The sequence below is a fragment of the Phoca vitulina genome, unplaced genomic scaffold (assembly GCF_004348235.1).
Source record: "Phoca vitulina isolate PV1807 unplaced genomic scaffold, GSC_HSeal_1.0 scaffold59, whole genome shotgun sequence".
In the NCBI taxonomy this organism is placed as follows: Eukaryota; Metazoa; Chordata; class Mammalia; order Carnivora; family Phocidae; genus Phoca; species Phoca vitulina.
The window spans coordinates 689,041-712,623 of NW_022589762.1; the positions used below are offsets into that span (position 1 = coordinate 689,041).

The 23,583-nt window shown below is 38.0% G+C and overlaps 1 protein-coding gene across 2 annotated transcripts in view; it reads right to left on the bottom strand.

Moving 5' to 3' along the window:
• The window catches only part of LOC116623493 (cat eye syndrome critical region protein 2), a 176,248-nt gene that overhangs the window by 23,323 nt on the left and 129,342 nt on the right, over positions 1 to 23,583 (bottom strand). For both annotated transcript variants that reach the window (XM_032390690.1, XM_032390689.1), the window contains exons 4-10: positions 22,388 to 22,527; positions 20,320 to 20,424; positions 18,252 to 18,301; positions 16,937 to 17,106; positions 12,103 to 12,186; positions 3,955 to 4,108; positions 243 to 372 (exon numbers count right to left, since the gene is read on the bottom strand). In XM_032390690.1, the coding sequence (XP_032246581.1) occupies positions 243 to 372; positions 3,955 to 4,108; positions 12,103 to 12,186; positions 16,937 to 17,106; positions 18,252 to 18,301; positions 20,320 to 20,424; positions 22,388 to 22,527 (833 nt within the window). The remainder of the gene's footprint in view (positions 1 to 242; positions 373 to 3,954; positions 4,109 to 12,102; positions 12,187 to 16,936; positions 17,107 to 18,251; positions 18,302 to 20,319; positions 20,425 to 22,387; positions 22,528 to 23,583) is intronic.

Consider the following 23,583-nt stretch of genomic DNA (forward strand, 5'->3'; position numbering starts at 1 on the left):
GTAACGCTGGTTATTTAAGAGCACATTATTTCCTGGGTTTTATTTTACCCTAATGAATATTTTTGTAACCTAAAGAATAATAATACAAAAAGGCATATAGAAGAATGAGAAGCTCATAAACACTGACTATTACCTACCACACAGGGTTGTTTTAAGAATTAAATGAGAAAAGTGCTTAGCACAATGCCAGTGTGCTTCGCAAATGTTACTGGCGGCTACTGTTGGTATCATTAAGTACTCACAGGTCTTTAGTCTTTTTTTCTTCTCTCATGGGGGAACTAGGGTCCAGATGGGAAAGTTCTGGGGGGAGCTCCTTTCCTTGGGCCAGCAGCCATGCCCTTTCTTCCCTGAGCTTTCTCCTCTTTGCTCGATCTACAATGAACACAGTGCATTACGGTACAAGTGAGGTTAAGCACTCTTTAGATGATTAGATTAGATGTTTGTTAATCATTTTGAGAAAGAAAAGAAACAAAGATCACCTATATCATAAAATTATTTTTGCTTCTTTTGCCATCCTCTTAGTAATTAGGATGATTCTACAGCTTTATGAAAAATATAAACTTGTGGAACCCATTTCCTTTATGCATATTGAGCTCAAGGGCTAGGGAGGGATGAGCATGGTAGGGAGGGCACTGGGAAGGAGAGGGAGGACAGAGCAAGGATGAAGAAAAACAGAAATAGAAAAAAAAGGAAAAAATAGAAGATTGAATGAAGATTATCCTTCTCTGAATACCTGAGGCCTTTCCAATCTTTCTCTCAGAAAAACAACATCCCCCTTTTAAGGACCAGACTTTCAATCCAAACATATACAGGATTTTATATGCATATCTAAGCTCTCAGGGTTTTGTATTTACAAAGGCATCCTTGCACACCAATTGTCTTTGCTCTTCAATCCACCCCTACCACTGGCAGCTGGCCCTTACCAAGCCAGGGGTAGTCATAAATTTGGCTGGGAACAAGGGAAAGATGCCAGCTGGAATTGGCAAGGAGCTGGAAGACAGGGATGATCTTTTTCTGGCTCCTAGCCCTAGCCATGAGAAACACACTTGGCATTCCACTACTGGCTTGATGGGACACCCACTGCCAGAGGGAGCCGGAAGGTAAGGAGGAAAGAAAAGAGGCAGGGAGATAAAGAACACTGTCAGACAGAAGACATAAACACGGAAGGGAGAAGCCAGGACACATCTTCTATTTTCTTCCCTAAGGGACAGGCTCCACATCTGTACCCTGGCTAGGAGTATGACATGACCTGCTAAGTGTTTTCTCTGTCTAGTTCTGTTTGACTTGTGTTTTTATTCTTACACTATTCACTTATAAACTTAAATTTATATCTGCTTTAATTAGTCAAAGGCACTTTGCTATACTGTTTTTTAAAAAATGATTTCAAGATTAAAGTATAACAATTAACGAATATCCATAAACCTAACAAACTGTCAGATTTTAACATTTTTGCTTTAGTAACCTTAATACAGTAGTTCTTTCTAGTTGGTTGCAATTTTTTGCATCTTGTAAATAATATAATGACAATTCTTTTGACACGCCTTCTCGGGCACATGTGTGTGTTCTCTGGGATGTACGCCTAGCAGTGGAATTGCCAGAGTGCTTTCCAAAGGGGTACAGCTATTCTTTCCATAGTGATAGGAGTTATCTCACACTCACTTGGTATGATAAAACTAGCATTTTTGCCAAACTGATAAGTATTGATAAGGAATTTTGATGCTTTCATTTGCATTTTCCTGACTGGAGTGATATTGAACGTATTTTCATGTTTACTGACCATTTAGCATTCTCTTGTGTGAATTTCCTGCTTATAAATACTTGGCCCTTTTCCTTTGGGTTGCTGCATTTCTAATGGATTTAGAGAAGTGCTTTAAAGAATCTGGATAATAAGTCTTTGATGGTTATGTGTTAAAATTAGCTTCTACTTTGACTCATCTTTCCATTTTGTTTATGGTGTTTATGTAAGTTTTAAACAATTCATGTAGTAAAACATTATCAATCTCCCTCCCTTTGTGGCTTGTGCCTTTTGTACTTAATACATTCTCAACGCAGAGTATGCTCAAATTTCTATCATCCTCTCCCTCTGCTCCTCCCACCCCCCACTTGTACTTGCATGCTCTCTCTCAAAGAAAAAAAAAAATCCATTATTGCCTCTATTTTACTTAGCTTCCAAGAATTCAGGAAAAATTTATTGTTGTAACTATTTTATAGCCTGTAAAAATTCTCTCCACACTTTCCCCATGATAACTATCATTTGTGAGCTCGCTGTGTGCTAGGGACTACCTGTCTTTTATTTAATCCCTCTAACAAGGTCTGCACAGCCCTACGTGATTTGACCCCTGGTTACCTCTATGAACTCATTTCCTGCCCATCTTTCCTTGCTTTGCTCTTTGGTCCATACTGGCCTTCCTCCTGCATATTCCTTCCTCAGGGCCTGTGCACCTGCTGTTTCCTCTGTCTTCCCCCGTCACATGTTCATATGGCACCTTCATCCACTTCATTACGAAATGTCACATATTCAGAGGGGGCTTTCTTGACAAGCTTATTTAAATGCCACCGACATCATGTCACTCTTTATCTCTAAACCTGTTTTATTTTTCTTTAGATCTTTTACCTCCAAATATGATTCTACAGTATCTGTTTGTTCTGTTTTCCCACCACTGGAATGTAAGCCCCATGAAAGGATTAACTTCTTTTGTTTAATATCTATATTCCTAGAACAAAGCCTGGCACAGAATGGGTGATCAAAATATATTTGTTGACTTAAAGAACAATCTATAACATAAGTATTATTAATCTTACAGGTACAGAAACGTTTAAACCATAAAAATAAGTTTTGAACCTGTCTGTATAAAAGTCAAATGAGAACAGTGTAGCAAATAAAAAACGACACTGAAAATTACAGAGTCCCCTTAAAAACTATACAAAATTAAAGCCACAGTTACTGTCTTGAGAATTTAAATCTAGCATTGGAAATGAAACCTATGAAACATTTTACAAGTAGGATATACTACATATTGTCGCACAGGCTAAATTTGTAGATTAAATGCACTAAGTAAGGATTTTATAATGAAGAAGTGATCACAGTAGGAATGGGGTTAACCTATGAACAAACAGAAGGCCCTACTACTTAGGAATGGGAGGGAAAAACGCACACAATAAGGCCAGAATCCTTTAAATTTTACAGCCAAAATTTATTTAAATTTTGCACTGAAACACTGCATTAGAAAGTCAAATCCAGGTTGTGCAGTTTTATTCAAAAATTTAAAAATTCACTAAATTTACCTGAAAGGAAGAAATACTAGTCTGTATTCAACTAAGCTGATGATTTGTTACCATATGATTTATCCGGTTTAGCTTATAAATACAACTGCTATCTCACACATCTAGGGACAGTTATTATCTTTGTATTAACTGCAAATGAAAAAGAAATCTAAGACCAAAACCTAGACCCAAGTTTGAGAAAAATGATTTGTCCTAATAAAATCAATGGTAACATCAAAAACTAATGATGTAATGTATGGTGATTAACATAACAATAAAAAGAAAAAAATCAATGGTAGTACTCTAGATTTGTATAGTGCCATACTTGAAAAAAAAATCTTTAAGATTTTTCTTTACACATTTCAATTGTGCTTAAAATTATTTCTATGAAACTTGTCATCAATACTTTAATATTTTTTTCTATTTTACATGAGGGATGTACGCAGATGAGGGCAATAAGTGGTAAGACTGAAAGGAACACCAAGAATAACAAATACAAGTGTGTAGAAGGAATGCCCATGCAATGAGATTGGATCCAGAAGAATAAACAAGAAAAAGTGCAATTAACAAGACATTTAAATAGAAATTGTCGGAAGTAGCTTAGATCTAGGATAGAACCTAGTTTGACTTGGCTTTGGCCAGAGGAGGGCTATTCCCATACCACATGTACTGCGCAGAAAGCCCACATACCTTCCACTGCCTTGACCTTTTCCTCCAGCTCTCGTTTCCTCTCTTCCTTTAACATCTGCTCCTGCTCCTTCTTCTGCACTGCTAGAAGAATTTGACGTTCTTCCTCCTCCTCTTTGCGCTTCTGTTTTTCTATTCGGGTAAGCACAGGGGTCTCCTATAAAGAGCCAATTAAGTGTACAGAGTCAATATACAATAATGTAAGATCAGTTTTTTGCACTAAGATTCAATTTTTACTGAATTCAACCTATTCAATAAATAATATTAGATAGGGAATTTATATCATAACCACAAGTTAATTTTATCATCTATAAAATAAACATATGGAGATATATAACTAACACTAAAACACAATGGCTACTTGAAATAAGGTAAAGTTTTGGTCCCAATGTTTACATAATTCGTAGTCTTTGGGAGATAATCCTGTATGTTGGACCAGAGAAGAGAAACTGAGGCAGTTCAGAGACACCACTCTTATAGATGTAATATTTAATAAAAGTGACATCTTAAAAAGTACTCTCATCTAAATAAACTTTAAAAAGAATGAAAGAACATAGGGTCACAATTTCAATGTGCAAGACTTTGAAACCCTTAACAGTTATACTTTACAAAAAAAAAACAATGAATAAAATTGGGAGTTTGGTGGGAGGGGCCACCATTTTGCCTTAAGATACAGAAAAGAAAAAGGCAACTGCACAAAAACTCATAAAATTACTCAGACTGGAGAGCATTTTCCCTTGTTTTTCACACAAATGACATTAACATAAAGATTTCAGTTGGTCACTGGGAAACTGATTGCCTAAGAAATCTAACAAAAGATAAAGAAAAATAGGACCATTACCAAAATAATCTATTAAAAGTTTTACTCTGCATATTTTCCAATATAAATAGATCTGAGCCATTCTGTAAACCAGAATAGTGAAGCTAGGGCTGAAATGATTTATTTTCATTTCTTCCCTTGATTTCTGTGCTGATATGAAAGCTAGAACTTTTAAAAAAATTGTTATTGAAGAAGTAGTAACTGTTGCCTGAAATAGAGAACATGCATAAGTTGCAGAGACAGAAAAATGAATCCGGTATTAACAAAGGGAGAATTCGGGGCGCCTGGGTGGCTCAGTCATTAAGTGTCTGCCTTTGGCTCAGGTCATGATCCTGGGGTCCTGGGATCGAGCCCCGCATCGGGCTCCCTGCTCCGCGGGAAGCCTGCTTCTCCCTCTCCCATTCCCCCTGCTTGTGTTCCCTTTCTCGCTGTGTCTCTCTCTGTCAAATAAATAAAATCTTTAAAAACAAAAACAAAAACAAAGGGAGAATTCACAATACCCTAATAGAAAAGATAACATTAATTATCCCATTTTAGATAAACCTTAATCAGGAATGTGAAGCTTTTCTTCACAGATCTTTCTGGTAGGAAGAAGACCTGCTAGATAAATTTTCAAAGGTTTTATACCATGGAAATTACAAAAGTGGTCTTAAAGAGGAGAGAAGAGACTAACACAGAATGACATTTCCAAGTCATTTATAAGTCTTCACTGAACACGGAAACCGGTCTTTGGAACGAAGTTCAATTTCTCATTTGAGTCTGAATTTGGAAGTGGTCTTGCCTAGATAGTAGACCTTCCTAGTCACTTGACCTTTCAAATCCTACGAGCTTGAGTTTAAAAGAGTTTGTTACTACAAGGTAAAAATCTGAAATGAGTAAGAACGGAGATGAAAATGAAAAAACAAAAACAACCCAACAAAAACCAAAAAAAATCCCTAAACACCCAGATAAACCAAAAAAACCACAAAACCATCATCACACACCTAATACTGAAAAACTAAAGAAAGTTCCCTAAAATCTTTATCCTATAACCAGAGCAGGCAGTTTAGATATGCTAGATATTGTTTCTGAAATGGGGAGGCTACTGACATTAAGGAAAATTCTTCTGAAGAATGTATCTCTAGCTAGTGCCTCCTAAATGCTATTTAAGCATCTTCTCTCCATTACACAAGTACACCCACCCCACAAGTCCTTCATTATTCCAACTTTTTGGTAATACCTTTACCCAGCTCAAAAGTTATCAGGAACTATTTAACAAACCGAAACAAACTGCCTTTGCCCCTTTCAGTTATATAGTGACTCCAAGCAGGGGTAAGGGGAAGAGACAGAGGAAAGCTAAGCCTGGTCAAAGGAATTATTTCATCCCAATAAAATTGTAGTACTTTCTACATGTATGTCAGACGCAATGAAAAAAGAGAGAAAAAACAGGTGTACAGGCCATAAGTTATTTACATATAAATAATAATAATAATAATGTATATTCTGCCCCTTCCTTCAAAGGACAGCAGGTGAGAAATATTCTTCTTTCAACCAGTACAAGGGGATATTAAATAGAGTCAGCATTTTAATAAGGACTAAAGAAATTCAAGCTAATGTGAATGGAAGTATTAAGTCACCAAAGAGTCATCTGTAAATAAACATGGGAGGTGTTTCATGTTTGAAGTCAATGGAAGGGGGGAAAGGAAAAAAAAAAAGATAATTAAATAAATCTCAAGAATATCTATATAATTATTTTTGCAACAAATATGACAATTTATATGTCTTACGAATCAATTAACAATAGGTAGTTCAGTCAATTAAGTGTCCAACTCAATTTTGGCTTAGGTCATGATCTCAGGGTTGTACTCCTGCACTGGGCTCCCTCTGGAGCCCGCCCATCCATTTGCATAAGCTCCCTCTCTCAAAAAACCCCCAACACAAATCAGTTAACAATAGCCCCCCCACAAAACAGACTGAACATGAATACAAAATTCACGGGAGATAAAAACCACTGTCCATGATCAAAAAGAAATGTAAAATAGCCTTTTCACTTACAAAATGTGAAAGATAAGAAGTGATACATTTGTAAAGATGTGGTAAAATGAATGCTATCTGTTGCAGCACAGGTCTTCTGGAGGACAATTTGTATAATATATATTATACGTATATTTTTATAAATACATTATTTGTCTTAATATATATATATATTAAGAACCCTAAACAGAGTAATTACACTTTTATGACTTTATTGTAAAAATGAGATAGGCAGGCAAAGATATTTCTCTAAGAAGGTTTGAGTCAACATTATTTAAAATGGTGAAAACTTATAGGAGCGCCTGAGTGGCTCGGTCTTAGGCGTCTGCCTTCGGCTCAGGTCATGATCTTGGAGTCCCTGGATCGAGTCCCGCATCGGGCTCCCTGCTCAGCGGGGAGTCTGCTTCTCCCTCTGACCCTCCCCCCCCATGTGCTCTCTCTCTCATTCTCTCTCAAATAAATAAATAAAATCTTTAAAAAAAATAAAAATAAAAAAAATAAAATGGTGAAAACTTATAAATATACTAAATGTTTAATAATAGGTAAAATTATGTAGTCATCACTATAAAAACAAGAGAAGTTATTTTAAGATTTATTTATTTATTTTAGAAATAGGGAGAAAGGGGGAGAGAGTGTGAGGGTGCACAGGAGGAGGGGCAGATGGAGGAGGAGACAGAATCTCAAGCAGACTCCCGGCTGAGCCCTGAGCCTGACACAGGGCTTGATTTCAAGAACATGAGGTCACAACCTGAGCAGAAACCAACCGAGCCACCAAGGTGCCCCAACAGAAGTTGTAGTTCTGAGGAATTTTTAACGAAATATGAAAATGCTCACAATGTTAAATGAAAAACACAGACGACAAAATAATATTCAATAAGATGCCAGTTTTGTAATAAATGCATAGAGAAAGGGCCTGAAGCAAATAGGTAAAAATGTAGGAGTGATGATTTGTGAATTGTGAGATTACTAGGTCTTCCACAGTATTCTAATATATTCCCTCAAGTTTTCTATAAGAGCACATAAATTCTTTTGGACTTAGAACAACTCCTTCCCAAGTAAACTGGAGAAATGAACTATTAGAGGACATATTCTAAAATGATCTAGTTTTTATTAACTTTTTACTCCCTCTGCTATATGTTCCCTGTTAAAAGTCTAAAATATGTTAAAGTACCCAAAGGTTAGAACTTTTCAATTTTTAAGATGAGGTACTAAAAACTGATTATGAATAGTTTATTTTGGTAACAATGAAGCAGGAATCTTAAAGTTTAGGATAATTATAGATGGAAAAAATTGCTGTTAAATCAGAGGCCCTACATCATTTAAAAATACGTAAAACTTACTCTCATATAGTTTTTTGTTAAAACTCCAAGTGAAATTCACATAAAATTAACAATTTTGAAGCGTATAACTCAGTGGCATTTAGTACATTCACACTGTTGTGTAAGCACCACCTACACTAGGTTGCAAAACATTTTTAGCACCCCAGAAGAAAACAACGAATCCATTAACGAGCCAGTCCTTACTCCCCACTCCTCTAGCTCCTGGCAACCATGCATCTGCTCTCTGTGTGGACTTACTTGCTCTGGATATTTCACATAAATGGAGTCATACAATATCTATCTATTTAGTTGCTTTTTATCCCCAATACATTAATATTTATGCTAAGCACATAAGATACAATAACAACTTAAATTTATGGCATCTTAAAAAACTTATCAATAGCAAAAAACCAATCTGATTTAAAAAATAAGCAGAGGACCAGAATAGACATTTTTCCAAAGAAGACACACAGATGGTCAACAGGTACATAAAATGGTGCTCCCCATTTCTCACCATCAGGGAAATGCAAATCAAAACCACAGTGAGATGATATTGCTTCACACCTGTTAGATTGGCTATCATTAAAAAGACAAGAAGTAACAAGTGTTAGCAAAGGACGTAGACAAAAGGAAAGCTTCATGCACTGTTGGTGGGAATGTAAATTGGTACGTGGTTCTCTTTCATCACGTGTTATAATTTCAGCAGTTCTTATCTGATGTGAATTCTCAACAATTATTATTTTATAAAAATTGCATCATACACATCTGAAAAAAACGTCCAAGTGCATCAAGAGTGTTTTAAAAGTTACTGTTCTGATTTCCAGCAGTGTTAATGAACATACCACTAAAAGACAGGATTCACTGCCTGAAGACACTTTTGGTAGTGTTTTAAACTTTAATAGTTTAAAGAACAAGTACAACCAAATGAACAAAAACAAAACAAAAAAACCTGAAAAGATAAAAAAAATTCTTACACCGTTTGGCACTGCAATGTTTTTTTTTTTTCTTTAAAAGGGGTCAGTTGTAAACCAGGTGGTATCTAAATCTTTTATAGATTAAGAAAGAGACGTGCTAGAATCAAGGAGGGATTTTAATGAGAAGCTAATTAGAAACACTACTTTGAAACCCTCTAAAGTATTATAAATAGAATCTGGTTGAAGCGGTGCCCAGGACTCCCCTTCCGTGCTCCCTCCTCACCCAGGGCAGGTTACCAGACACCCTGGCACCCTTGCCAACTTTAGTAGCACACTTGAGACTATACTACCACGAAGAGCTCCCTAGCAACAGCAATGTCCAGAGTCTCCTGACAAAAATAACCAATGCAGCCCTAATCCCAAAGTTCAGAAAGACTACCTCCCTTTGCTCATATTTTCCCCAGGAGTCACAATTAAAAGACTTTTCGAGGCAAAAAGATTGGCCTCCTGGGTGACCAATATAGGTCATACACCCTGCCTATAAGGCTTTTATCGCCTGAAGATTTTCTGCTGCTTGAACAAATGCACAAAACTCATGCCACATCTAAGTTTTCTCTAGGATATCTGGGTATTGGAGCAGATATTCAGGATCTCTGCAATACCATGGTTAGTTATACCTAAAACTAAAGACAGCAGAAAAAAAGAGAAACACTGCTAAGAATAACTGAAAGAAGAAATTTTAGTGTCTGCAGCTAAGCTTTGCTTACAGCCACGAAGAACCTTTTGGTCTGTATTCAGATTACCATGCAATCTGCAATGTACACTAGGGCATTTAGGACTCAGTCAAGGGCAATGAACAGAAAATAAGAAAGAGAACTTTCAAGGAGGTTTTAACTGTCAAGGTATTGAAGAAAAGTGGAGAGGACACAACAAAACAAAAGGAACTAGAAAACCATTTGAGAACTATGGCTGGATACCAATTACCAAAGGCCATTCCAAATCCAATGACTGCTATAGGAAACAAGAGACTGGGGAGACTGAAGTCAGTCATTACAGAATTGTCAATCCAAAGGTAATTAAGTGTTGGGCAACTTATCTACTGGCAAGAACACATCTATGAGCTAAAAAAGAGAAATAAAGGGTAAATGCAAATGTATTTAAGTAATTATTTATAAACTTTTTGTTTTCTTTAGGCTCAAGGTAGAATATACTTAGTTAACGACAAGATCTCTGTAATAAACGACCATGTTGTCACTTCAGTTTAAGAGTCATGAAAACATCACCCTGAGGCACTAAGAAGGTGCCATACTTTCTAAGACCACTAAACTATGTAATATTCAATGAAACATAAGGCTAAAAGTAGTTAAAAGGTTGAAAAGTACACAGGCCAACACAGAGACTGGACTCGAGAGTGAGATTAGCAGCAACAAAGAAAAACCTCTAGCGAAGGAAGAGTGAGGAAATGGAGGGCTTAGACGGAGGGCCCTGAGCACGAGGTGCCTCCTACAAACTTCACAGAATGGGAAGAGGGATCTGGAGTTCACACTTCCACTAACACCGTCTCTCCCTTCTTCCTGGCTCCATCCTTCAGTTCCCTCTCCTACCTGACTTCTAGCATCCAATATGGCAACACCTGCAATCCTTGGGCCTCATTCCATTACCATCTTGCTAATTTTTAAATCTCAGTAAATATAAGTATCAATTCTGTCCCTTCCTCCAAGTGTGATGCTAAAGTCACTTAACTACTCTAGGTTACAAAATGAAAATACCCACACATAGTTGGCTCCTGGGTGCTGGAAAACCCTTTTCTTAATACATTAGTTGCTGACCCAAATATCTTGTCTTCATTAGATCTCCACTCCTACCTGATGCCCTATCTCCACCTTCAGAGGACAGAGGAACATGCAACATGAACTCTTAATATTTTCCTGCCCCCTCAAAAGTTTGTGTCTTTAACTTGAGAAATGGGAGCAACTCTATTCCCTGCAAGACCCTGCCTCTTAGGCACGTCATCTTATCAGACTCAGCTACATGCATTCCCTTTCTCATTCATGGACATCTTTCAAGTCCATGCGACATCTCCAATTTTAAAAAAGGAAACTGCCACAAGCTCTCCTCAATCCTTTTTCCTCTTTACTTTTTCATGATTTGTTTTCTTTCATTGTCATATTTCTCAAAACCACAACAGGATAATCCCTGAGAACTTTTATTCACTACTCATCCTCTTGCAACCTGACCCTGACACCAACCATTCTCTAATGACCTCTCCTGCCACACCCCACCCCCATCATCTCCTCCATTTTAGACCCACATTTCCAACAGCAGGGACCCCACTGCTCTTCCGTGCTGCAAGTATATTATCACTAAATGATTTCTTACTTTCCAGTTTTTCCTTAAAAATCATTTATCATGGTGTAACCAGAGAGGTACCTTCTTAAAACAAAGATCTAATGACATAAATTCACTTACCACTACTGCCTGCCTATTGAAGATAAGCTTGATAGTCAGGGGGCTCCAAAATCTGATTGTTTCAGCATTTTCTTCCACTATATATTACAACATATCTTATATGCCAGACACAAATCCAAATATAAACTGTTCTTTGACCACATGATATATCCACCTGCCTCTGTGCTTTGTTTATATTACTCTTGTATATTACTCTTCCACCACCAAAATCTTAGCTATCCTGCAAGGTTTGGGAGAAATATAGCTCTGCTTGTACCAGCTCCCCTTTCTTTGCCCACCACTAATATCTTCCATCTTTGCACTCATGAACTTCTACTACATATATATCTATTATAGTATTTATCCTTCTCATTTCTATTAGATTTAATATGGACATTATTTATCATCCCAGGAGATTAACTGTAAGATCCAAAAGAGCACAGCCTCATTTCATACTTTTTAAATTGCTTCCCTTTCTAAAAATGCATCTTACGTATAGGAATGCTCCATAAAGGTCTGGGATCTAAAAATTGAGGCAAAGTTAAATTAAAAAGTAGGAATAAAAGGAGTACCTGAAATAAAATGGAGCAATCCTTCTGAACACTGAAAATTCCTCTCTACTCTCACACACACTCACCTCTCGCTTGATGGATTTGACGGACAGGTGGTCAGACATCCACCTAGGTTGCAACTCTGCCTTTGTGCGCTGTGGATGCTTTCCCTATAGTTAGAAGTGAGGAAAAGAAAGGAAAAGACAGATTAGGGTGTTCTCAGCTACTGCTGCTGCTGCCAGAAGAAGAGTGGCCTTTAAGGCACACAGGTGATGGCTTTACCTAAGATGAGAGCCAAAGGCATCATTTGGACAGTCAGTAAAAATGACTATTCCACTCCAGAAAGTAACAAGCCAGTTTATTCTCTTAAAAAAATAAAACAAAAAAAACTGATAGACACTAAGGGTCTCCTCTGTCAATCTTTAACACTGGCAGAAAACTCCCTTAACTGCTTAAACATTAAAAAAAAACGTTTTGTTTCAAATTATTAAGGGAAAGCCATGTTTTACCACCTTCCGCTGAAGGGAATGGCTCTGAATGAGGGCATTATGAGCAGCTGGAGGTAGAACTCCCCTTTACAAGGCAGTTTAGTGGCAGTAGTGAGAAGTGAGAGGAGCTGCCCAGGCTGAGAATCAAATAGCAAGACAGAAGTGGGGAAAAAGACTCAGTGGCTAGAAATCAAGAGTGCTTGCCTGAGAAGATGAAGCCTTGAGAAAATTTAAGAGCTTGAAGACAATCACTATAGGACATTTCAAGAAAGGAGTCTTGCAAATTATCTAAGACTAAGCAATTATTTAAGGTCAGCGTAAGATTTGGAATATTTGTGGAATAAGCCCCATAGCTTCACCACTGTAACCTATATTGAGGTGGTCAGCAAAGGCTTTGCAGTTCAGTAATTTTGTGGCTTCAATACCAGTATCTGCATCACCCAGGTTTGGTTTTGGCACCACTTAATCCAAAGTCTTCAGACTTGAAAAATCAATGAGGTAAAGGCACAAAGGACTGAAAAAAAAAATCAGACGACAAAATGGTGTGGTTTATACAACATAAAAATACTGCAAAGCAATTTTGGTAGATTTAAAGAGAAGCTTTAGAAAGCATTCGTGTTAGGAGACTGACTAGGCCTCAGTACAAATGCAAGGAATCCAACTGTCAACTTTGACAGCACACACAACAGTGTCATGACCCTCTTTTTCACAAAAGCTACCACAGCAGTTTCCTCAAATACGCCTGTGAACAACTCCTTTATGAGCTTCAAGACCCCAAGAGGAAGAGCTCTTCAATTTTAAATAAATGTAAAAATTTACCATGGAACTCCCCAAGATATTGTGGCAGTTTACCATACTAGCAGCAACAGAGGCCAATACCAACTTGACCCTTGACCCCAAAGTTTGCCAAATCAGACAAAAATTACTAATGTGGAAGGTGGTATTCTTGATACAGAAGATGAATTTGTTCCCCTACAACTTTACTATATACTCTTGTATGAATTATCTGTCTTCTGAAGTCAATTCGTTTGTTAAATATCTAATTAAGTTGTCTAAATATTACAGCTTGTAACATTAACAACAAATACTTTTACTAGCTTATATCCTCGTTCAAACCTTACCATAAAAGCTTAACTTTTATATGGTCAAAGCAGGTTTTCTGATTCTTTTATTATTTCAATGTTTAGGGGACTATCATTACCTCTCAAGATTTATCTTATCTGTTTTTTTTTTTTTTTTTTTAAAGATTTTATTTATCTGACAGAGAGAGACACAGTGAGAGAGAGAACACAAGCAGGGGGAGTGGGAGAAGGAGAAGCAGGCTTCCCGCTGAGCAGGGAGCCCAATGTGGGGCTCGATCCCAGGACCCTGGGATCATGACCTGAGCCAACGACTGAGCCACCCAGTAGCCCCTATTTTATCTGTTTTAACTCTCTTTGGACTTGCATTTATTTTGGTGAGAAATGTGGATTTAGTTTTCTACCGAGGTTTCTAACCAATTATCTACAGCCATAAACAATGGGAAGGACCAAGTGCCTATTGGTAACTAAGTACTATGCCAGGTACACTGACATGGTTTCCTTTGTTTAATTCCCATAAAAACTTCTGTGAAGTTAGAGCTTTCATTTTACTAATAAAAAATTGAAATTTAGAGGGGCATCTGGGTGGCTCAGTTGGTTGAGCATCTGCCTTCTGAATATTCTAATATTTTGCCTCTTACTCTTTTTGGTTGCATATTTACACTGGATAAAACTTCCAAGACAATGTTATCAGTATCAGGAGCTTAGGTTTAACTATGCTGGGTTATGAATTATTATTCTTTTGGCTTTTACTTGTTAGCATTAAGGACTTGACATTTATATTACATTATATTACATTACATATTATATATATATATTACATTATATTACATTTATATTACTGAATGAAGAGGGTATGTTTAATTATATGAGGAAGAGGAATCTAAGATACGTATATCTGAATGAGCAAGGGGAGCTACCCATTTCTTTCTTCATTTTGGAAATGTTTGGAAGTTATCTTTTCTTGAAGGTTTAGAAAATTTACCTATGAATAAATCCAAATGATTCTGGAGCTCTTTTTTTTTTTTTTTTAAATTTTTTTTTAAATTTTTTTTTATTTATTTGCGAGAGAGAGAATGAGAGACAGAGAGCATGAGAGGGAGGAGGGTCAGAAGGAGAAGCAGACTCCCTGCTGAGCAGGGAGCCCGATGCGGGACTCGATCCCGGGACTCCAGGATCATGACCTGAGCCGAAGGCAGTCGCCCAACCAACTGAGCCACCCAGGTGCCCGATTCTGGAGCTCTTGATGGCATCCTTTTGTGACAATTCTTCCCCCCTACTTACTGGTCTGCTAAGATTTCTACTGCACAATTTAGATTATCTTACTTTTGTAATCAACACCCCATTTCATTGAGGTTTGCAAATTTAGAGCAATATACACCTTTAAAAATACCAAATCTGGGGCGTCTGGGTGGCTCAGTCGGTTAAGCATGTGCCTTCGGCTCAGGTCATGATCCCAGGGTCCTGGAATCGAGCCCCATGTTGGGCTCCCGGCTCAGTAGGGGAGTCTGCTTCTCCTTCTCCCTCTGCCCCTGCTCCTGGGCACACGCTCTCTCTCTTACTCTCTTAAATAACATCTTTTAAAAAACAAAATACCAAATCTATTATTATTATTATTATTATTATTGTTCAGCTTATAATTTCATGTTCCTTCAGAATTATACTTAAGGGTTACCTTATTTTTAATTTTTTATTCTCTTGAAAAGAATCAACCCTTGAATTTTTTGCATCAAAACCATCAGTTTTTTGCTTATAAGACTTTTTTCCCCCTTAGTTTACCTATTCAAAAAAATCTTAGGTTGAATACCGCAGTAAAAAAGCAGAGGCACCTGGGTGGCTCAGTTAAGTATCCAACTCCTGATTTCAGCTCAGGTCATGACCTCAGGGTCCTGGGATGGAGCCCTACATCAGGCTCCGAACTCAGTGGGAAAGCCTGCTTGGGATTCTCTCTCCCAGTCCCTCTGCCACCCTCCCCACTTGCGCACAATCTCTCTCTCTAAAATAAATAAATCTTTAAAAAAAAAAGAAGGGAAGAAATTATAAAAGAAGGTTTAAGCAGATTCGGCATATACCTTATAGATGATTTAATGTGCCATATTAGTTGTATTGATAAAGTCATATACCATGTTATGCATGTAAAGTTATAAAAACCACCTCAACATAATACTTTAAGAAAATCAGATTATGTGCTTCGATTCCTGGAGAAACTGGCATGGTGGGTTGCAGATCACAAAAACTTAAGTGTAATTTTAGTATATGGAATTAAGTATGTTAATGGGGAAATGCAGGGTTTTTTTGCTCATCCATGAAAATATAATTCTTGAAGCACTATTTATAAGATCCTACTATTAGACCATGGTGACTTTCTACAATTATCCTTTCAAAGCATCAACCTATTTAAAAGTTATAAATATCATTGGATTCACAAATTAATATATCTCTTATTTTGTTTTTCCCTGGGGGTACTGCAGCAATTAATTTATACTTTCTCTACTTTCTCTACGCAGATTTCATTGGCAGGTGGTCAAATTTGTCTGTTTCTACTAACATGTGCATCAGAAATATTAGAATTATTGAAATGAAATAAGCAAAGTGAATTATTATTGAGCATCCACCATAGAAAAGGCATTACATTAGGTGCTGTGGGGTTTCAAACGGTAAGACATGGTGCCTAATCCAAAAAGGCTTAAACAAATCAAAATGGAATTAAGTAATGAGAAAACATGTTAGGGAAGAAAATCTTATAACTGGGAGAAACAAGGGACAGCTTATGGAGAGTAGTATTCAAATGGGTAGAGAAGTAGAGGGGGCAAGATGCTCGAAGAAGGCACACACGAGGCTGTATACTGGGTGAAAATATAGAACATGTGGTTTATGAAACTATCAGGTGCTGAAGCTGGAGAAAGCAGCACACACAGCTTACATGTGGAGCTGGGCAGAGCTAGCATTGCAAGTACAGAGACAAATACTCTTCAGAGCTTGCTGCTTAGTGGGAGAGAGGATTCTTTTACCCGCCCCCAAAAAGCAGCATATATAGAAAAGTATGCACAGGCTGATAGGAGACATACTTGGGGGCTCTGGGAACATTTCCTGGGGAATGCTATGGGAGAAGGAAAGCTGGTTCCAGACTGTGAAAAGCCATTCTAAGTACTAGGGAGTGGGGGGCACGGAGGACTTCGTGGGGTAAGGAGAATATCCACAGTGAAGGAGAGTGGGTGGCATAAGGTCCCATTTTAACACTCCAGTTGAGAGTGAAGGCTTGTACCACTTCCAGGAGACCATGGAAATACACCCAAAAACTCTATGAATCATCCTTAAATAATGCAGAGGGGAGGAATCATCCATTTGCATACCTTCTGGGCAATCATGTTGCAGATCTCGGGCAGGAAGTCCTCACTGAGGAGCTTATAGAGCTGCCGTTCTCGAAGGGAGGTCCTCTCCCGAAAACTCTCAGTGACCTGTCTCCATTCTTCTTCTGTTTGGCACAGGAGCCACCAAGTGCCTTGACCTGGCCCTTGGGACTCTAATAACGAAAAGGATGAGTTAATTAGATAGATCCCACTAGGACCTTTTTTTGTATTTATCCTCAATTTCTACCCTAGGTCATGATGAAAACCATGGAATCAAAAAAAAAAAAGGATTTTAGGGGTGCCTGGGTGGCTCAGTCGTTGGGTGTCTGCCTTTGGCTCAGGGGTCATGATCCCAGGGTCCTGGGATCGAGCCTCGCCATGGGGTTTCCTGCTCTGTGGGAGGCCTGATTCTCCACCTCCCACTCCTCCCGCCTGGGTTCCCTCTCTTGCTGTGTCTCTGTCAGATAAATAAATCTTTTTCTTTAAAAAAAAAAAAAAAGGATTTTAAAGTTGATTATGTATAATTTTGATTTTCCTATTACTAATACCATTTACACCTAAAAATTAAGAATGCCTAAGAGCAATACAAATCTAACTATTGTGACCTTTGTAATTACAGACTTTAATATCCTAGAAATGCTTAAATACACTTATTTTTATTCAAATGGTTTTGATTTGAGCTTCTGCAGAGTATTCCTTGTCTCATTTATGTTGATATACTGTAAAGTGATACTACCCCCTCTGCCAGTTTTATGCAATTTGGATTAAAGAACTGAATCTAGGTTAGGAAACCAATACACTCCCTTACACAGCATTTGACATTAAAAAGGTAGCTCTTTGAGAAGCTGCTCATTCATCCAACTGTTTGGTGCCCATCCTACTGTGCCATGGTTAGAGGGCACAAGGGAGATCTCCAGTTATCAATGAGATGGAGAAATGGGTACAGATGAAGTGTGACAAAGAGAGAACTGAAGAAGGGCACCGAGGCTAACGAGACTATATTGCATTCATTTTTTTTTTTAAGATTTTATTTATTTATTTGTCAGAGAAAGAGAGAGTGAGAGCACAAGCAGGGGTATTGGCAGGCAGAGGGAGAAGCAGGCTTCCTGCGAAGCAGGGAGCCCGACGTGGGACTCGATCCCAGGACCCTGAGATCATGACCTGAGCCAAAGGGAGACGCTTAACAACTGAGCCACCCAGGTGCCCTATATTGCATTCATCTTAACTGCTCTGCAGGACTCTGAAAAGTGAGTTGCCATCATAATATAAATCAATCATGTTTACTTAATCTTTTCTAAGCTCCAACAAAAGTCATTACCATTTCTTGTCTGTGGTTCAGATGCCAAGGAGTTTTCTTCCTGCTTTTCACTGAAAAACAGGAGAAGGAGGCACCAATTAAAACAAAGACATGTCCAAAATTGTTCTGTGCTTCCCCCAAAAGTTAGACCAAATTAATGTAATACAAGGAGTGTGTTTGTTTCAAGGGGACAAAGTTACTCTACTGAGTAAAGGAAGACCAGAATGTAGGTGTGCTGGTACAGAAGGGGAAAAATGATAATATAGGAACCCAATGTAATGGTAACATCCTATATAACAGGAAAATATTAGGTTTTAAAACAGCTTCTTAGAAATCAAACAGAGGAGTTAAGTGTTAACAGTTAAATACCGCCCCCCCCCCCAAACTATAGGGATTCTATATAGGGATGTCCTCCTCCCTGATCAGGGCTATACTGAAGCTAAGGCATATTTAATTTAACCTCCTGTAAGGCAGTGGTTAAGAACACAGGCTCTAATGTCAGACTGCCCCTATCAAGGCTTGCCTCTTACCATGTGACCTCAGAAAGTTAATTAAATTTCCTATAAAATGGGCTATAAATAATGCCTACCTCACAGGGATGCTGAAGATTAAATTATAAATTACGAAAGTGTTCAGTACAACAGTGTTAAGTATCATTGCTGTCTGTATCTCTGAATCATGTAGGTCATTCTCTGCGGACTTCTGTCTGTTCTCAATTATCTATAGCAGTACTGTTCCGTAGAACATTCTGTGAGAATGAAAATGTCCTGTACTGTCGCCATACAACATGGCAGCCACGAGCCACTTGTGGCTACTAAGGACTTGAAATAAGGTTGGTATGACTGAGGAACTGAATTTTAAGTTTTATTTAATTAAAAAATATATAAATACTGTACTGGATACAGAGCTCTACAGGATAAAATCACCAGTAGAGGGTAGTACAAGTCCACATATGCTTAAAATGATTCTATATTCCCAATGCTGAGGCACCTTAATTGTTAGTACTTAACAGGGAAATGGAGACAGGTAAACCTAAAACAGCTTTCTGAATCTATAAGGAAAATGTAGATTGCTAACAAAATCCTGCAACAGATATCATGTGTACAGAACATGATTACAGGACATTTCTCACAAAATGGATAGTAGGAAAGCTATACTCTGTAGTCAAATTTCTGGAAAGTTAAGTGAAACACTGATTCTTAGGTTAAAAAAAAAATAAAATTCTGACTGATTTATTTATAATCTGATTCCTAGAAACCAATACTTCTTAGTAGTTAATAAGCAACAAGAAGAAATCTGGCCTACCTCAAGCATTTAGATTTAGTAGTTCTACAATTTAGAGGGAAGAAGTGGTTTGTTCTCTGTTACTAGAAATATTAAGAATATGACCTAACTTCCAGAAAGTGTATTTACACAGTATATGCCAGATTTTCAAAATTCTTGTATTAAGATTCACGTGGTAGAATTTCCTAAAAGATCATGCATTATGTATAAAATAAAATTTCCCAAATATAATAGAATCTTTTTCCTTGCTAAAGTTAAATATAGAGTATAAAACTGTTTAAGATCTTACCTGTTCTTTATTGTAGGAAATTGTATTCTAAATTCTAAATACAATAAAGCATATCTGCTACTAAAATCTGCTTATAGGGAAAGAATTAACTCCTAAAATTATATGTGATATATAATCCTATTAAAATGCTGATTATTAGGGTTAATCAGAATTAACTTGCTCTACACTCCTATGAAGAAAATGTGTGGTATAAACATATTGAGCACTTTGTGTGGGCCATAAGAGTTTTCAGTCTGTTACACTATCACATTCATTATCCTGTTCAACCTAATCCTTATTATTATTAGTATGCTTATTGTCTAATAAAAGAATAGGCTTAGAAAGGGTAGGTCATGCAGATAGGACTTCCCTAGCACATTTGGTAATTTCATGAGGATTGAGACCCAAGTCTCTATAATCTAAGTCCCATATCCTTCCCATGGCACAAGCAGGGATGAAAGTACAAGTGAAATTAAATTAAGGTCCCTTCTAAGCATGCGGGTTTATGACTGGCACAGACCAACACGAATGTCTTACCTCACTATAATCTCCTCCTGTACTTTCTTCCGTTTTGGGGGTCTTCCTCTTCTTTTTCCTGTTTTCCCAGGAACAGCGGAGACATTTTTTTGTCCTTCACTCTCCCTAAGAAATAGTATATTAAATCAAAATGTTCTGTAACAGAATTGGTGGGTTACATATGCTTTTTAAATTAATAACTACAGTTTTTCTGGTCATGAGTTCACGAAAAAGGATTAAATGCAGTGGTCACAGGGAAAGAGCAGGATGACTCCCTGTCTTCCCTTATTAGCATGTGCAACCAAGGAAAACTTACACTTTACAGCGTTAAAATCTGAGTATGAACTAACACTTCCCTAATAGTTAACAGTGCTCCCAGCAATAATGAAGCCTAAATAAAGTAAGATGGCAGCATCATCCTGGGACAGTATGGAAACAAGGTCTCCTCCTCAGGAAGGTGCCCATTTTGGGCCTTCTTTAAGGTCCTTCTGGTCCTATACTGATGCAGCAGATCATTAATTCTAGTAGATAAAAGGAGTCCTCAAGAACTGATTACAAAAGAACAAGTGCCGCCGGGAGTGACTGCATTGCTGGCGACATGCTGTAGACAGCGGTCCGTGGTAAGGGCAGAATGACTCCCCAGGCACCTCAAATCAAGCACCTCATCTCCAAACAACAGATCTTTCACCACTCTGATAGCAGAGGCTGTGTTATGAATTCTTTTTTATTTTTGTATGAAATAACTCCTGGCCAACTCTTGACAGGCATGCTGTTATACCTAATTCCTTCGTAAGAAAAAAAAATTTGTGCTGCAAAATTGTGATGTATATTTTAAATTTTTTAAAGGTTTTATTTATTTGAGAGACAAAGAGATTGAGAGAGAGACTAAGAGAACGAGTGGGAAGAGGGGTAGAGGGAGAAGCAACTCCCTGCAGAGCATGGAGCCTGATGTGAGACTTGATCCCAAGACCCTGGGATCATGACTTGAGCCAAAGGCAGATGCTTAAGCAACTGAGCCACCCAGGCGCCCTCTGATGTATTTTTGTTGTTGTTGTTGGCATAAGATTTTTCTGTATTTTTTTTTTTTTAATTTTATTATGTTATGTTATCACCATACATTACATCATTAGTTTCTGATGTTGTGTTCCACGATTCATTGTTTGCATATAACACCCAGTGCTCCATTCAATATGTGCCCTCTTTTTTTTTTTTTTTTTTTTAAAGATTTTATTTATTTATTTGACAGAGAGAGACACAGCAGAAAGGGAACACAAGCAGGGGGAGTGGGAGAGGAAGAAACAGGCTTCCCCACAGAGCAGGGAGCCTGATGTGGGCCTCGATCCCAAGACCCTGGGATCATGACATGAGCCGAAGGCAGACGCTTAACCGACTGAGCCACCCAGGTGCCCAATACATGCCCTCTTTAATACCCATCACCAGGCTAACCCACCCCCCTCCCCTCTAGAACCCTCAGTTTGTTTCTCAGAGTCCATAGTCTCTCATGGTTCGTCTTCCCCTCCGATATCCCCCCCTTCATTTTTCCCTTCCTACTATCTTCTTCTTCTTCTTTTTTTAATATATAATGTATTATTTGTTTCAGAGGTACAGGTCTGTGATTCAACAGTCTTACACAATTCACAGCGCTCACCATAGCATGTACCCTCCCCAATGTCTATCACCCAGCCACCCCATCCCTCCCACCCCCCACCACTCCAGCAACCCTCAGTTTGTTTCCTGAGATTAAGAATTCCTCGTATCAGTGAGATCGTATGATACATGTCTTTTTCTGATTGACTTATTTCGCCTAGCATAATACCCTCCAGTTCGATCCACGTCATTATAAATGGCAAGATTTTGTTTTTTGATGGCTGCATAATATTCCATTGTATATACATACCACATCTTCTTTATCCATTCATCTGTTGATGGACATCTTAGCTCTTTCCATAGTTTGGCTATTGTGGACATTGCTGCTATGAACATTGGGGTGCACGTACCCCTTCAGATCACTACATTTGTATCTTTGGGGTAAATACCCCCTCTGATGTACTTTTGTACAGTATCACAACCCTAACCTCAAAGATTATACCTGCTCAACGAGAGTTCTCCATTGGATTTTCCTTGCACCGGGTCCTCCTTATACATTCGTGTTCCATAGAAATACCAATAGAGTGCCCCAGAATTGTCTTCACCCAATGGTTCCACACGGAGACTGTCTGCATCCAAACCCTTGGTAGAAGAAAAGGGAAAAGAGGTTTGGGGAAATAGGAAACAAAACAAAACAGGAGAAAACTAAAATGAGGATTCAAAACTTACACTCAAATGTACCTCATATTTTAAAATGCCTAAGCATCTTACGCAGCGTTCAATCAGGGTATATGAAACACAGAGAGAATGGGAAGATGGTACCTTCTTTGAAGAGCAGGATATGGAAATATTTCAAATACTTCCCATCCCCACATTTCACCAACAAAACAAAACAAAAATCAAAAAGGAATTTTGATGAACATATTACATATTTGGTTTGGACTTAGGTGTGCATCCACAAAAGGAAAGACAATTACAACAGAGTAGAATCCAATGTTGTAAAAGCTATGTCCCACGTGAGCCTCATCTCTATGATTGTAGCCCCATCATAATCTATAGTAACCTCTTATTCTAGCTGAGATCCAGCAATACAGTTCCCAATTTACCCCAGGGTCTGACCTATTTTGGCCTACCCACTGCTATTCAAGAACTTGAGTTCTCAGCAAAGGCTGTGCTTAAATTGCACAATGATTTTATACCATGTCCATGAGAGGGCTGAACTGAGAAGTCATCAACACATTTAATCATTTTTGACTGAACAGGATTAGATACTGACCTTCCTATGAGTGAAAAGCAATAGCCCACACCCTCCCTCTGAGATAGACTTCTGAAACAGACAACAGTAGAATAACGGGGAAGATATCTATAACCTCCTTCTCTAACACATTTTTTGAAATGTATGTGTATGTATGTATATAGTAGGGATGAACCTCACTCACACATTGGTTAAGTCCTTGTAGTTCTCAATAAATATTTCTATTATGCTAAATCAAATTTTAGACCTTGGGGAATAAAATCCAGTGGCTAATTTAGTTGCAATTTTGGCTGATGACAGGGAGAATAAATAGGTGCCTCTGACTGTTCCTTTGTCAGCTGCAACTCAGCCATGTAAAGGAAGACAAAACCAAACTAGAAAGTAAACCAAAATAACCACACAGTCCTCTATCTAAATGTATGGCTTGGATTCCTTTGGCTACA